The 15725-nt window shown below is 46.1% G+C and overlaps 1 protein-coding gene across 2 annotated transcripts in view; it reads right to left on the bottom strand.

The window, feature by feature from the left end:
• The window catches only part of LOC142572643 (neuroligin-4, Y-linked-like), a 745917-nt gene that overhangs the window by 40184 nt on the left and 690008 nt on the right, over positions 1 to 15725 (bottom strand). For both annotated transcript variants that reach the window (XM_075681902.1, XM_075681903.1), the window contains one exon: positions 1872 to 2245. In XM_075681902.1, the coding sequence (XP_075538017.1) occupies positions 1872 to 2245 (374 nt within the window). The remainder of the gene's footprint in view (positions 1 to 1871; positions 2246 to 15725) is intronic.

Below are 15725 nucleotides of genomic sequence, written 5' to 3'. Positions count from 1 at the left end.
CCTGTAGCTTTTACCGCGATGTGTGCGTGCGAGTCGTCCTTCTGTTCTCTACCACCAGAGAAGCAGCGTCATCGATGCCAAGTTGGTAGAAACCTGCCGTAGCCACATGCGAACAGATGTTTCCGAATGAAAAGATTGGCAGTGGCTTAGCTCGGCTATGCCAGGTTATACGTAGCGAAAGCTAAGGCATAGCATGGTTAGCCTTGGTTACTCTTGATTGCAAGTCCAGGTTAGTCTGGTTGTCTAGCTATGTTGCGGCGTTTAGCCAGTCGCTCGGTGCGCTGTTCGTCTGTTTCCATGGGTGATTCGTTTCGTCTTCATCTCGTTCCGATATCGATTCTAGGCCTCCTCCTGCTTATCAGAAATGTCGCCGTCTATACTGCCACTTCAGCTGTGATTGCGGCGCACGCGAGCTCTCCTTTTCAATCATCCGACATGTTATCAGGCATACGACGCAGCTGGCGAAGAAAGCGGAGGCGAGCGCAATGACGAGGAACGCGGTGTGACGTTATACCAAACGGCAGCGGCGGAAAGGAGCGTCGCTGCGCAGCGGCGGAAGACCTGTGGCTCGGCACTACTAGTGGTGCATGCGCAGCAGTGACTAGGGAGCGAGAGAGAAATATCCATGGCGAGGTGAGTGTTGTGACGTCATGTGCCTCCTCGGAGCACCGCCACGGCGAAATCGCAACTTTCCGGCCAGTAAAGCTTTCGCTTTTAAATGCATTGCGGCGTGCAATGGGACTGCAGCGATGGTTTGTTTGAGCGCTGATCGAACGATTATACAGTATGGCTCTAGCTAAAGCTTGAAGGTGCGTGTTGAGCTGTTTTAGATGAAACGGGTTTAGTATACCGCAGGAGCTCTAGTTTATGGCGTAATGCAACAATACGTGTGCACAAAAAGAATGACTGCTGCAATGAACTAATCCTATTACTGTCCTCGTGTGATTTTCTTTTACTTCTCCGCCGATTTGGCGTATCGCTAATGAGCACGAGCTCCCGGGGGTGACTCTAAACAGCAGCGGTCACATTTCGATGTAGCCAGGAATTGAAAAGCGCTTAAGTAACTTTCTTTAGGTACACATTAAACAACCTCAGGTGGTCAAAATTAATTCTGAGCCCTCCTCTACGGCGTTTTTCACAACCGGCTGTGCAGTTTCTGGGCGTTATACCGCACAATTTATACTAAAGTTCTGTTTTGCAGGTTAAAGCGAACATCTCTTCGTACAGTCGGACGCGGTGTGATGCTGCTCTGACGCAGCTGGGCCGAGGAGGAGGTAATACGGAGAAGGAGAATGTCGAAAGGCGATGCAGGTGAAGAAAGAAGGTTGTGCAAAAGCGAGCGCGCGCCATTATTCGTGACAGCTGGGGAGTCGACACCCGTCCTCGGTCGGCGGTAGAAACGAGGCGCTCGGCGTTGCGTGTTGTGTAACGCCATGCTATACGTGACAAAAGTTGCGGCAGCGTTCAAGCACAGCTGCCCGTCTCGGTGTCATGCCTGCGCTGTATTGCGAGGCGAAGGCGGGCAACAGCAGCAGACAACAACTGCGACGCTACATCTACACAAAAGAATTTACACAAGACACGACAAGAAAAGAACACAGACACAAGAACGGTATGCTCCGAAACAGTGTAACCTTCTTTACATCGATAAAAAAAAATCTCTGACGGTTTCTGCAGAATTTATTTTTACGGAGATTGGTTTCAGTAATACAAGAACATCGGTGTCCGGAAAATACGTCGCTTCGTCTGCATCTGTTTCGACATCACTTGCTCTCCGGCATTAGAGGGCTAACGCGGCCCGCTAATGACGTCGGAAGCTGAGGTATCGAATCGGATCTAACAGAACTGCAAATGTCGATACTTGTTCTCACCTCAAAGCCGTGCTTCTCCTCGTAAGCGGTGAACAAGAAATATGCCTCGAAGCGCACAACGCCGAAGAGGAGATCGTAGTCGGCGTACGACGAACGCGGTGAGGCCATTTCGTGGCGCGGCTCGCCGGGAACCACCGTGCCGTCGACGGTGGGACCGAACGCCGAGAGGTGTTCGGGCACGGCAAGGGGCACGTCGACCAGCTCCTGCACGGGCCGGTGACGCAAGCAGTCTCCGAGCGCTGCGCCGGTGCCGGACTCGGGGCATCCCAGCGCTCGACCCACGTGGCGGGCGTAGCGCACCGCGTCCCGGGCGATGGCCCACGGGCTCAGCGCCGAGCCGGACATCATCACGGCACGCTGGAACAGTCCGTTGTCTGCGAGAGGTGGAGGAACACAGGGGACATATGTGACTGCAAAACGCTGACCCTTTCATGGCAATCGGAGAACTGAAAAAAAAATTGAATGAAACGCTGAGATTTCTGCGGGTGCATGTGCAGTCACCGAATTTCTACTCAGGATGGAGAAACGGGTGAGGGATCGAAATGCCCCAAGGAAATAAGAGAGAGAGAGGACAGAAGAAGAAAGACAAAGAAAGAGATGACAAATAGACATGGAAAGGTGGACGTTATATTTACATATAAAATGAAGTTTGGTTCGTTACATTCCAAATGAGGGCAATATAAAAATAACGTTTGGTCATTTAACATGTATTCGCCATTTCCTAAGGCTTTTCAAGCTAGCCAACGGTCCGAAGACAAGCACACAACAATTTTAAAGCCTGCCGCCGCCTAGAAACAGAAAGTATTGGAGCTAGTGTGCTTTTCTTTTGCCTGAGTGGTGCCTAATTTGGTTTATTCCGTATTCATTAGGTGTTCTTTCATGCCTATAAACTGGGCTATTACTACTTACAGCGCGCACAAAAACACCGACAAATAAGAAAGACGAAACGGCTCGTGTTTCGTCTCTCTTCTTTGTCCGTGTTTTTAGTTCGCGCTGGAAGTAATAATAGTCCATTTGTACCAACTCATCCAGCTAATTAACGTAATATAAACTGGGCATTCTGATTGGGATACACAAAGACATTACCGAGGTCAGTACACGTTCGAACGTAATTACAATGATCTATTGAACTCAGCGTGTACTAGAAAAGTTACAAACCTCTTCACTGCTCACAAAACATTGATTTTTGCTAATTTTGGGAAGGCGTAATTGTAAGCATAACCGAATGCGCGAAATTGCACGCAGTACTTGAATAAAATAATACGAAGGAATGAGAAGGCAAAAATAAATTTTGTGTTGTCCGTGGTCTGCGAGCTGCAAACCTAGCAGTTACGTATAATTGTTTTCATTGCACCATGGGAAAGTAAACGCCACCTGTTGGCCACATTTGAGATCGGTTCAAAGCTATGAGCACGAAATTATTGCTTCTCATGATAGCAATGACAGTTCAAATGCTTAGTGTAGGCATAGGGTTTGTCTGCGCTGTTGGGGATTTTTTAAAATTTTGTTAACGTAACCATACATGTGACTAGAGAAGTGTTTATGTGGGGTAACATTCATCATCATCATCATCAGCCTGGTTACGCCCACTGCACGGCAAAGGCCTCTCCCATACTTCTCCAACAACCCCGGTCATGTACTAATTGTGGCCATGCCATGCCTGCAAACTTCTTAATCTCATCCGCCCGCTAAATTTCTGCCGCCCCCTGCTACGCTTCCCTTCCTTTGGGATCCAGTCCGTAACCCTTAATGACCATCGGTTATCTTCCCTCCTCATTACATGTCCAGCCAATGCCCATTTCTTTTTCATGATTTCAACTAAGATGTCATTAACTCGCGTTTGTTCCCTCACTCAATCTGCTCTTTTCCTATCCCTTAACGTTACACCTATCATTCTTCTTTCCATAGCTCGTTGCGCCGTCCTCAATTTGAGTAGAACCCTTTTCGTAAGCCTCCAGGTTTCTGCCCCGTAAGTGAGTACTGGTAAGACACAGCTATTATGTACTTTTCTCTTGAGGGTTAATGGCAACCTGCTGTTCATGATCTGAGAATGCCTGCCAAACGCACCCCAGCCCATTCTTATTCTTCTGATTATTTCCGTCTCATGATCCGGATCCGCCGTCACTACCTGCCCTAAGTAGATGTATTCCCTTACGACTTCCAGTGCCTCGCTGCCTATTGTAAATTGCTGTTCTCTTCCGAGACTGTTAAGCATTACTTTAGTTTTCTGCAGATTAATTTTTAGACCCACTCTTCTGCTTTGCCTCTCCAGGTCAGTGAGCATGCATTGCAATTGGTCCCCTGAGTTACTAAGCAAGGCAATATCATCAGCGAATCGCAAGTTACTAAGGTATTCTCCATTAACTTTTATCCCCAATTCTTCCCAATCCAGGTCTCTGAATACCTCCTGTAAACACGCTGTGAATAGCATTGGAGATATCGTATCTCCCTGCCTGACGCCTTTCTTTATTGGGATTTTGTTGCTTGCTTTATGGAGGGCTACGGTGGCTGTGGAGCCGCTATAGATATCTTTCAGTATTTTTACATACGGCTCGCATACACCCTGATTCCGTAATGCCTCTATGACTGCTGAGGTTTCGACAGAATCAAACGCTTTCTCGTAATCAATGAAAGCTATATATAAGGGTTGGTTATATTCCGCACATATCTCTATCACCTGATTGATAGTGTGAATATGATCTATTGTTGAGTAGCCTTTACGGAATCCTGCCTGCTCCTTTGCTTGACAGAAGTCTAAGGTGTTCCTGATTCTAACATTGACGAACACTTATTGCGAAATTGAAGAAGGAGAGTATAGTTATTTGCTTAATGATTTGGGATGAGGACTGCTTCACAAGAATAATTTAAGCAATATTATTTTATTTATCTGTAGTAGCACTGTGCGAAAAGACTACTTTGGTACAAAGCGCTTCAAAGTTGCCCTTTTTCATGACGTTATATGCCATACAAAGCCTTTTTCCATGTTTGTGAACGATCAATATGTTTTCGAGAAGCGAAATCTGACATTTTGCTTGCTATAATGGCTCTGGCTTCAGGACGCGTAAGTTGCAAGGTAGGTGCTGATTGTCTTTCCTCCGAAGTTCAAGTGGCAGCTGAACTCCATTTCAGATATTGATGTCTCCTTATGTTTCCTCGCATATTTGTGGAAGAAAACGAGTTGTAACAAAGAAGTTGTGATAAAGAAGCGTAGTATAAAATTTTATATACCGGAGAGGCTATGTGTGCCACACAAAGCCTTTCTCCATGTTTATACCGGGTCATTATGCTTTCGAGAAGCCGAACCTGGCACTTCGCTTGCTATAGTGGCTCTGGCTTAAGGATGCGTAGGTTACAAGGTAGGTGCTAGTTATCTATCTTCCGAATCGTTATTCTGAATTATTTATTCACGCCTGGCAGTTCTACTCTAACTTTTTTGTTTCTTTTCATGTTGGTAAACTGTGGCTGATGATGTTGAAGGTATTTTTCTATAAGCTACCAGAAATTACCAGAAACCGAAGGAGCTCGTGTCGTTTTAGGCCAAGACCGCTTTCATTTTCCACTGTGAACACGGAATTCCCATAGATGTCGGTTTTTCAAGTCCGCATTATAGACCTCCACTTTGGTAATGTTTGGCGTTCTCTTTGTGAGGGATCCGATAATTATCGCTCATTTATTTATTTATTTATTTATTTATTTATTATTTTATTTATTTATTTATTTATTTGCATTCTCTTGGCACCATTATCCACGCCGCCGCTGTGATCAGAACATCAACCAACAAACACGACGTCAATGAGTAAATCGTGACTGAAAGGACAGAACAGCTCCGACTTCGCAAAACCAAGTCTCAGAAGCTGTCGACATGCATAAACTGGAGCGAACCATGCGGTCACATTTCTTCCAGTGCCAGCATTTTAAGGGAGACAGCATCGTATCAAATCACGTCTTAAGGTCACGACCACTAGCTACCCACGCACTACAGCATGCAGCATTCGCACTCCACAAAGCAGCACTTCAGCAAAGCGAGCGCCTTTTATGCAACCTGCCCCAGTCTCTCTTGATGATCTCGCTATACGCGTGTGCTGTGAGCTCATGTGTGGAGAACGATTTAGGAATTTACGACGAGGGGCCTCTTTACGGCCGAGTCGCCTGCCGATCAACGCCACGACCTGGCGCCATAGCCATTTGCACAGAGCTGCCCCGTGCGCAACTTTGCCTTGTTACCGGCCAGAAACCACACTGGAGTGAACAGAGAAAAAACAAATATAGCTGCACAGACCTAGAAAAAGAAGAATAAGATGCGACGGCAGCAGCAGCAGCAGGAGCAGCAGTTTCCTGCCCGAAAAAGGGCAACCTTATAAAATGGCTCTAAGAGTGTTGTACCCCAGCCAGTGTTTTTCGCTTACATGTCCGCGCCACCGACGGGCATGTGATGTCTTTCGAAGAAACGCCACCCTCATGTTACCCTTTTTGCTTGTTGGTCGTGAAGACAACGAGATGGCGCTGTTTCGTACGATGCTTTCAAACATCTCCAGTGACGTAGCCGGCACCTTTTCTTTCCTTTCATTTTGTAAGATGAAAAGCTAGGGATGAAGGTTTATGTACTCCGCTGCTTTTGCCTTCGTATCATTTCACACCATTATGAAAAATACATCTATACTCTTAGATGGAGACTTGCGCGTTTGTAGTATTAGCTGTGTTTTCCCGCGCAATATAAAGCGACGGTAAATGGAAGGGACGGTTTGTTTGTCGTGCAGTTCCTTCTCACATCCTGAGTCATTATCAAAAAAGAAATTAAAACGTTGTCAAAGTGCGTTTTCTATCTATGCCATCACCTACCTTCTTCGTGGTGAAATACTTTGATGGAAGCGGACTACAGTTGTTGGTTGCTTGAACACACGTTCTCAGGCCAAAGGGATGTCTGAAGAATTACCAAGGCCAGTCTCGAGAATGTTAGACCCAGCCATACTCTATTCTTTTTCGATAGTATTGTTTGTGCTATAACTAATAGCACAAATACGAGTAATATAATTAAATGGCAGACTCAACTGTAGTTTACGTCCGCATTATGCGAAGCATTTATTATTTGCAGAGAATGGTCGTACGAATAATGCAATTGTTGTGTATCGAATGGGGGTGCAGAGATATGCTATGGTGTATGTATTTGTAATAACTAAGACAGAATGTTTGTAATGCCAAGATTTAGAATTTCAAGCAAATGAAAAACCAGTCACCGCAGTGGCATATTAGTTTAGACTGCACATCACCGGGAGCGGACCCGTTGAACGGCGAGACATTCCGCCGCCAGCCCACCTGCCTGCCAAAAAGTGCCTGCAAATGTCGCACACTTAAAAACATTTTGTAACGTCCGAAAATCAGAGGAGCGCTGATTACACGTGTACACCTGCAAGTTCGTGCAGCTGCTACAGCATGCTCCTTGTGTCTTTCTGATAAACAGTTTTATATATCGTGGCACGCACGTGTGCAGGTTATCTCTTTCATGTGGTTGGTTTGAAAGCTGTCTTTGTACGAAAGGTTTCTGAACCGAAGTTGCGAGATTCTCTTTTTTTCATCGTGATACCTGTGAGTGTGACGACGCAATTTATTGGTCGGTTTCTTCTCGTGTTTAGTTTTCACGTTTAATTTTATCCTAGCAATGGTAACACAACCTGAATATTGAAACCTAAATGTGAAAGCTCATTCTCAACGTAGGCCCCTTACGACTACAACAACCATAAGAAAAACCATTTATTTTCTAACAAATACCAGAGAAAGAAGAGAGGGCCATTTTAAATTCAAGAGAAAATACGGCAGAACTCATCACGTGATGACCGTCGATGACAATGCTATCAGAATTTTGAGCAATATAGCACCGCATCGTATTTGCCATCTCATGTTTATTTGACATCTGCAGTTGTCATTCTCGGACACCCGTTCCTTCGGCTATATGCCACATAGTTCAGTGTCATACCGCTTTGCTACGGCACTGACTTGCCTATAGGTCGCTCGAGAGCATGTCGGCATGATGACGGATATATGACGCTGACGCAGCGACAATAAAATAACGAATAAAGAATGACGTCGATGGAACGACAAAGATGTTGTGACGACGGTGGTATGACGACAATGAGAGATGATTCCTAGATGACGGCGAAATCATTTGATATCATAGTGTGACGACATTAAGAGGACAGCGAGAAGATTAGGAGTGTATGACGACGATCGGGTGACGATAACCGGATGACGAAGCTACAATGACGACACTGGCACGACCACGATGGCGTGACAACGACGGCATAATCCCAATTGAATAACGGCAGCATGGTTACAATAGAATGACCAATAATAAAAGGTGTCGGTGAATGGATGAATGTGGTATGACGACGACGGAATGAAGGCATTTGGATGATGTTACTGAAGTCATGACGATGGTAAAACGACAGATTGACAATGACGGCATGACGACAATGCCTGGGCGATGACTGTATGACGATGATGGCATGACCACGATCTGAGGACAATAGCGTGACGACGACTGTATCACGAAGCCTGTAGACAACGATGGTGTGATGACGACGGCATGACGAGAGGCGGATGACGAAGGTGGAGTGAAGACGACGGCACGACCACGATAGCATGATGGCAATATCACGACGGATGCATAATAGCAACTTTCTGGCGACGATGGCATGACAACGCCGGAATAATCACGATTGAATGAGGCTAGCCCAATTACTAGAGAATGACGAAGAAGAATGACAGCATTGTAACGACAAATGTGTTATGACGTATACGGCATGTCAATAATTGAATGACGTTACTGAAGTTATTACGACGGTAAAACGACGGCGCGACGCCGGCATGACGACAATTGTATGACGACCACTGTGTGACGAAGACGGCATGACGAGAGTTGGTTGATGAATTTAGAATGACAATGGAATGACGGCGACGGCATCGGGATGGCTATTTCACAACGAATGTATAAAAAAACTGTATGAAGACCACAAAATGACCACGACGGCATGAAAACGCAATTAGATTCATAGATTACGACAAGTGCATGACAATAATGACGTGACGATGACTGTATCGCGAAGTCTGCACCGCGGCGATTGCCTGTCCACGGCGGCATGATGACATTTGGATGATGAAGCTAGCGTGACGATAATAGAACGACAGCGATGGCTTCGTGATGGTGGTGTGACAACGTACGCATGACTTGTGTGCCAAAACGATGCCCTAATACGATGGCTTCACGAGAGTCGGATGGCAAAGCTAATATGACGATGATGCAATGACCACGACGGCCCAACCAGCACGAGCGCATTCCTGATGGCCCAATGTATTAGACAACTCGAGTGACCAGGACGGCGTAGAAGGCGGGACGATGGAGGCATGACCAGCGTCATCACGAAGTTGGAATGACGACGATGGAACGATCCCCACAGCATCCAGAGCACAGCCGTGTGGCCCAAGGTGGTAGGTAATGTGGGTCATTGGGTAGGCGTGAGAGAGGATGGATGGATGGATGGATGGATGCATGGATGGACGGACAGACGGACGGACCGACGGACTAAAAACGACTTAAGTAGACAAAGAATTCCGATTGCTGTAAAGATAAGACAGGACGGAACGGAGTAATTTTTTATTTGTTCTTGCACCAGCACATTCGCGTAGCTGAAATATCATAGGTATCCATTTAATTCTGGTTCATTTTTAAGGAGATGCACTGAACAATCAAGCTAAAAAAGGCGCAGTAAAAATTCACCTAAAGTTATATATACGAAATTTGAAGCGAAATCACAAAGAAAGCGGAAGTGGGTACCTAAAGCAAGACTTTTTTGGTGAACTAAGAATAGCTACTGCGGAATGCGGTGTTTGTCTTTAGCGGCATCCCACAGCCATTTTAAATTATAAATGACCACTCTTGATTAAGTAGCTGCTCTTGATACAAGGCAGTGGTGTAGGGAACACTTCAGTCGTATATTACTTACTTGCACGGGTGATAAAATTTAAGCTGCAAAACTCTAAATGTAACTTTATTTCTGCGGTTTCTTAAGTTTCTGCTGTGATTCTGCGGTCCTGATGGCACATTGACCATACCCTGAACAACGATTGGCCAGATTTATGAATACCTCACGAACACTTATAAATTTGGCAAAAGCTAGAAAATTCCGAGCAGTGTCATCTATCTCCAATCACATTGCTATGTAAAAGATTCACGCAGAAACTTGTCTAGTCTAAGTATGCGTAATCAGTGCGTCACTTGCTCATCTCCTCGCAGCCACGCGTCCTTATCTATGTTATGGAGCTTGATCCGACCAGCAGAAACATTTATCAACCATTATCGGTCGTTGTCAACCTTATCGACCATTTCCTTGTCATGTTCTATAGCGAACATGATAAGGCAGGTTTAATTAGGATAGAGTGCATTACGGCACATGAACGCACGACCATTGATGTTAAGGTGATGTTCATTAGCCACAGGTAATTAAGATATAGTCAATTAAGGCGCTCACCCCCGACCTTTGGTGTTAAGGTAATTTAGGGTAATTAAACGAAGCTATTCCCAAACCACCACTGCGTTTGCTGACAGGCGTGCGCAATGCTTTATTGATGGTTTGGATGCTTCTTTTGATCTGGTTATTTATTGAAACGTATGCTGTTTCATGGGATGTGGAAGCTCTCCACATCCCCGTAAGGAGCCTGGTGGTGGTCTCGTGCTGACGATGCCCTCTCGGTGAGCGCATATTAACGCGATAGCGTTAAGGAGCTCGTGTCGCAGAAAAGCCGGTGTCGTCGGCGTCGGTGTCGGTGTCGGCGTCGGCGTCCGCGGCGTTGGCCGTGAGCGATAAATCACGGCAGGCACTTCATAAATAAAAAGCAACTTCCAAGATGGGCTGGGTGGGAATCGAACCAGGGTCTCCGGAGTCTGAGACGGAGACGTTACCACTGAGCCACGAGTTCGATGCTTCAAAGCGGTACAAAAGCGCCTCTAGTGAACGCGGTGTTGCCTTAGATACGCGGTGTTTCTAAGGCTCAGGCGTGCGTCGCTTGCTCAGGCGCACATTTCGTTGTCGCGCCGAACGCTGCGTTGCTCGACGCTCACCGCGTCCGATGCGGGGCGCGTAGTCGCTGCGCCGTAGCCCATTGTCTTACACCCCTTGGCGGGTCGACGGGAACGCTGTCGCGTTCCACTCTTGAAGGCGAAGCTTAAGCGTCCTCCAATTTTTTCCCCCCTCATCTTTTAAGAGATTCAATACATACAAGCATTTGTCTCGCAAACCAGATTTATTTCAAGGGAATTTTCCACGTCTCAATTATTTCTCTCGTCGTATTCGAGTGCTGATTGCCGTGTTATAGTTTGTTAACGAAGCTTCCCCTCCAGTCTAAATATTGTAAGGCAGTTTGTCGTGTGCGTATCATGGCCACGCATGCTTATATCGCCTTTCCGTTTCTCTACCACGGTTGCGCCTTAAAACCACGGCGCTGCAAGTTTGCTTTCTTTTCCTTCCCTCTTCTCCGCCCTTAAACTGGCTCTCTTAACTACTACACGCAGAGGCAAGAAACAGCGCGCGCTTTAGATCCTATAGATGAGATGAATATTTACAATTATTATTAGGGTTATAATTATATTCGAGTGCTGATTGCCGTGTTATAGTTTGATAACGAAACTACCCCTCAAGTCTAAATATTGTAAGGCAGTTTGTCGTGTGCGTATCATGGCCACGCATGCTTATATCGCCTTTCCGTTTCTCTACCACGGTTGCGCCTCAAAACCACGGCGCTGCAAGTTTGCTTTCTTTTCCTTCCCTCTTCTCCGCCCTTAAAATGGCTCTCTTAACTACTACACGCAGAGGCAAGAAACAGCGCGCGCTTTAGATCCTATAGATGAGATGAATATTTACAATTATTATTAGGGTTATAATTATATTCGAGTGCTGATTGCCGTGTTATAGTTTGTTAACGAAGCTTCCCCTCAAGTCTAAATATCTTAAGGCAGTTTTCCTAGTCTCTAAAGCCGCTCGAGTTCACGCTGCTCCTCTGGCGGCCATTTTTCCAAGAAATTATGCCTTCCATCGACTGTCGCGGACAACACCAGCCCCTTTCCACATAAGTATGAAGCTCGGAGCAGGAGCTATGGCGCTTGAAAGTAACCACTGGCTTGACGAACCAACCGACTGAGCTACCTTTCCGGGCAACATTGAAGGATCACGAGTTCAAATCAGAAGTTATGTTCCTTTTTTTTCCGCTTTTTTTTCTTTTTTTAATGTCTTTTCCTTCATTTTATCACTGTACGGAAACCCTCCTAAAAGGAAAAATTATATATCCTCAATTTTGTGTGGCCACACATGTGCAGGTCATAAATACCAGGTTCTCTAGCCGAGTGCCATCCATGCGGTATAACCGAGCTCAGATTGGCCCACCTTGACTGATCAAATTGGGCACCACTGTAGGTTAAATGAGGCGTACAACTCCTGCGGGACCCGCCGTGGTAGCTCAGTGGTCATGGTGTTAGACTGCTGAGCACGAGGTCGCGGGATCGGACCCCGGCAACGGCGGCCGCATTTCGATGGGGGCGAAATGCGAAAACACCCGTGTACTTAGAATTTGGTGCACGTTAAAGAACCCCAGGTGGTCGAAATTTTCGGAGTCCTCCACTAAGGCGTGCATAATCAGAAAGTGGTTCTGTCACGCAAAACACCATTCTCCAATTTTTAATTTAACTCCTGCGGGGACGGTAGAGTATCCGTCTCCAGTGCAAAAGGACCATGATTCAAATCCCGGTGCAGCGCAATTCTCCACCGGAAAATACAAAAAAAAACGTGTGTTGAGAAAATTGCACAAACAGGCCTAGAGTGCGGCCTGATCCCGGTGACCAGAACCGGTAACGCACTCTCTCACCAGAGCAGGATTGGCCACCCTGGTGCAGTACTGGGCCACAACCTCCTATATGAATACAACAATCAAACCCCGGCCCTGAGTCCCCAGCAGCCGCGAAGCAACTGACCACGGCGGCGGTCAGATCTGTGACGCTGCAGAGGGTGCTAAGAATACCTGGCTCCGGACAGGCCGCCATTGGAATCTGAACCTGGCAACGTTTAACGTTAGAACGCTATCTAGCGAGGCGAGTCTAGCAGTGTTATTGGAGGAATTAGAGGGTAGTAAATGGGATATAATAGGGCTCAGTGAGGTTAGGAGGACAAAAGAAGCATATACAGTGCTAAAAAGCGGGCATGTACTGTGTTACCGGGGCTTAGCAGAGAGACGAGAACTAGGAGTCGGATTCCTGATTAATAAGGAAATAGCTGGTAACGTACAGGAATTCTATAGCATTAACGAGAGGGTGGCAGGTCTTGTTGTGAAGCTTAATAAGAGGTACAAATTGAAGGTGGTACAAGTCTATGCCCCTATATGCAGTCATGATGACCAGGAAGTCGAAAGCTTTTATGAAGACGTGGAATCGGCGATGGGTAAAGTCAAAACAAAATACACTATACTGATGGGCGACTTCAATGCCAGGGTAGGCAAGAAGCAGGCTGGAGACAAGTCAGTGGGGGAATATGGCATAGGCTCTAGGAATAGCAGAGGAGAATTATTAGTAGAGTTTGCAGAACAGAATAATATGCGGATAATGAACACCTTTTTCCGCAAGCGGATTAGTCGAAAGTGGACGTGGAGGAGCCCGAATGGTGAGACTAGAAATGAAATCGACTTCATACTCTGCGCGAACCCTGGCATCATACAAGATGTAGACGTGCTCGGCAAGGTACGCTGCAGCGACCATAGAATGGTAAGAACTCGAATTAGCCTAGACTTGAGGAGGGAATGGAAGAAACTGGTACACAAGAAGCCAATCAATGAGTTAGCGGTAAGAGGGAAACTAGAGGAATTCCGGATCAAGCTACAGAACAGGTACTCGGCTTTAACTCAGTAAGAGGACCTTAGTGTTGCAGCAATGCACGACAATCTCATGGGCATCATTCAGGAGTGCGCAATAGAAGTCGGTGGTAACGCCGTTATACAGGAAACCAGTAAGCTATCGCAGGAGACGAAAGATCTGATCAAGAAACGCCAATGTATGAAAGCCTCTAACCCTACAGCTAGAATAGAACTGGCAGAACTTTCTAAGTTAATCAACTAGCGTAAGACAGCGGACATCAGAAACTATAATATGGATAGAATTGAACAGGCTCTCAGGAACGGAGGAAGCCTAAAAACAGTGAAGAAGAAACTAGGAATAGGCAAGAATCAGACGTGTGCGTTAAGAGACAAAGCCGGCAATATCGTTACCAATATGGATGAGATAGTTCAAGTGGCTGAGGAGTTCTATAGAGATTTATACAGTACCAGTGGTACCCACGACGATAGTGGAAGAGAGAATAGCCTAGAGGAATTCGAAATCCCACAGGTAACGCCAGAAGAAGTAAAGAAAGCCTTAGGAGCTATGCAAAGGGGGAAGGCAGCTGGGGAGGATCAGGTAACAGCAGATTTGTTGAAGGATGGTGGTCAGATTGTTCTAGAGAAACTGGCCACCCTGTATACGCAATGCCTCATAACCTCGAGCGTACCGGAATCTTGGAAGAACGCTAACATAATCCTAATCCATAAGAAAGGGGACGCCAAAGACTTGAAAAATTATAGACCGATCAGCTTACTGTCCGTTGCCTACAAAGTATTTACTAAGGTAATCGCAAATAGAATCAGGAACACCTTAGATTTCTGTCAACCAAAGGACCAGGCAGGATTCCGTAAAGGCTCCTCAACAATAGACCATATTCACACTATCAATCAAGTGATAGAGAAATGTGCAGAATATAACCAACCCTTATATATAGCTTTCATTGATTACGAGAAAGCGTTTGATTCAGTCGAAACCTCAGCAGTCATGGAGGCATTACGGAATCAGGGTGTAGATGGGCCATATGTAAAAATACTGGAAGATATCTATAGCGGCTCCACAGCCACCGTAGTCCTCCACAAAGAAAGTAACAAAATCCCTATAAAGAAAGGCGTCAGACAGGGAGATACGATATCTCCAATGCTATTCACAGCATGTTTACAGGAGGTATTCAGAGGCCTGGCGTGGGAAGAATTGGGGATAAAAGTTGATGGAGAATACCTTAGCAACTTGCGATTCGCTGATGATATTGCCTTGCTTAGTAACTCAGGAGACCAATTGCAATGCATGCTCACTGACCTGGAGAGGCAAAGCAGAAGGGTGGGTTTGAAAATTAATTTGCAGAAAACTAAAGTATTGTTTAACAGTCTCGGAAGAGAACAGCAGTTTACGATAGGTAGCGAAGCACTGGAAGTGGTAAGGGAATACATCTACTTAGGGCAGGTAGTGACCACGGATCCGGATCATGAGACTGAAATAACCAGAAGAATAAGAATGGGCTGGGGTGCGTTTGGCAGGCATTCTCAAATCATGAACAGCAGGTTGCCACTATCCCTCAAAAGGAAAGTGTATAACAGCTGTGTGTTACCAGTACTCACATATGGGGCAGAAACCTGGAGGCTTACGAAAAGGGTTCTGCTGAAATTGAGGACGACGCAACGAGCTATGGAAAAAAGAATGATGGGTGTAACGTTAAGGGATAAGAAAAGAGCAGATTGGGTGAGGCAACAAACACGGGTAAACGACATCTTAGTTGAAATCAAGAAAAAGAAATGGGCATGGGCAGGACATGTAATGAGGAGGGAAGAGAACCGATGGTCATTAAGGGTTACGGACTGGATTCCAAGGGAAGGGAAGCGTAGCAGGGGGCGGCAGAAAGTTAGGTGGGCGGATGGAATTAAGATGTTTGCAGGGACAACATGGCCACAATTAGTACATGACCGGGGTAG

The sequence above is a fragment of the Dermacentor variabilis genome, chromosome 2, assembly GCF_050947875.1.
Source record: "Dermacentor variabilis isolate Ectoservices chromosome 2, ASM5094787v1, whole genome shotgun sequence".
In the NCBI taxonomy this organism is placed as follows: domain Eukaryota; kingdom Metazoa; phylum Arthropoda; class Arachnida; order Ixodida; family Ixodidae; genus Dermacentor; species Dermacentor variabilis.
Note: the sequence above shows the minus strand (reverse complement) of the source record. Positions and strands in the feature narration are given on the sequence as shown.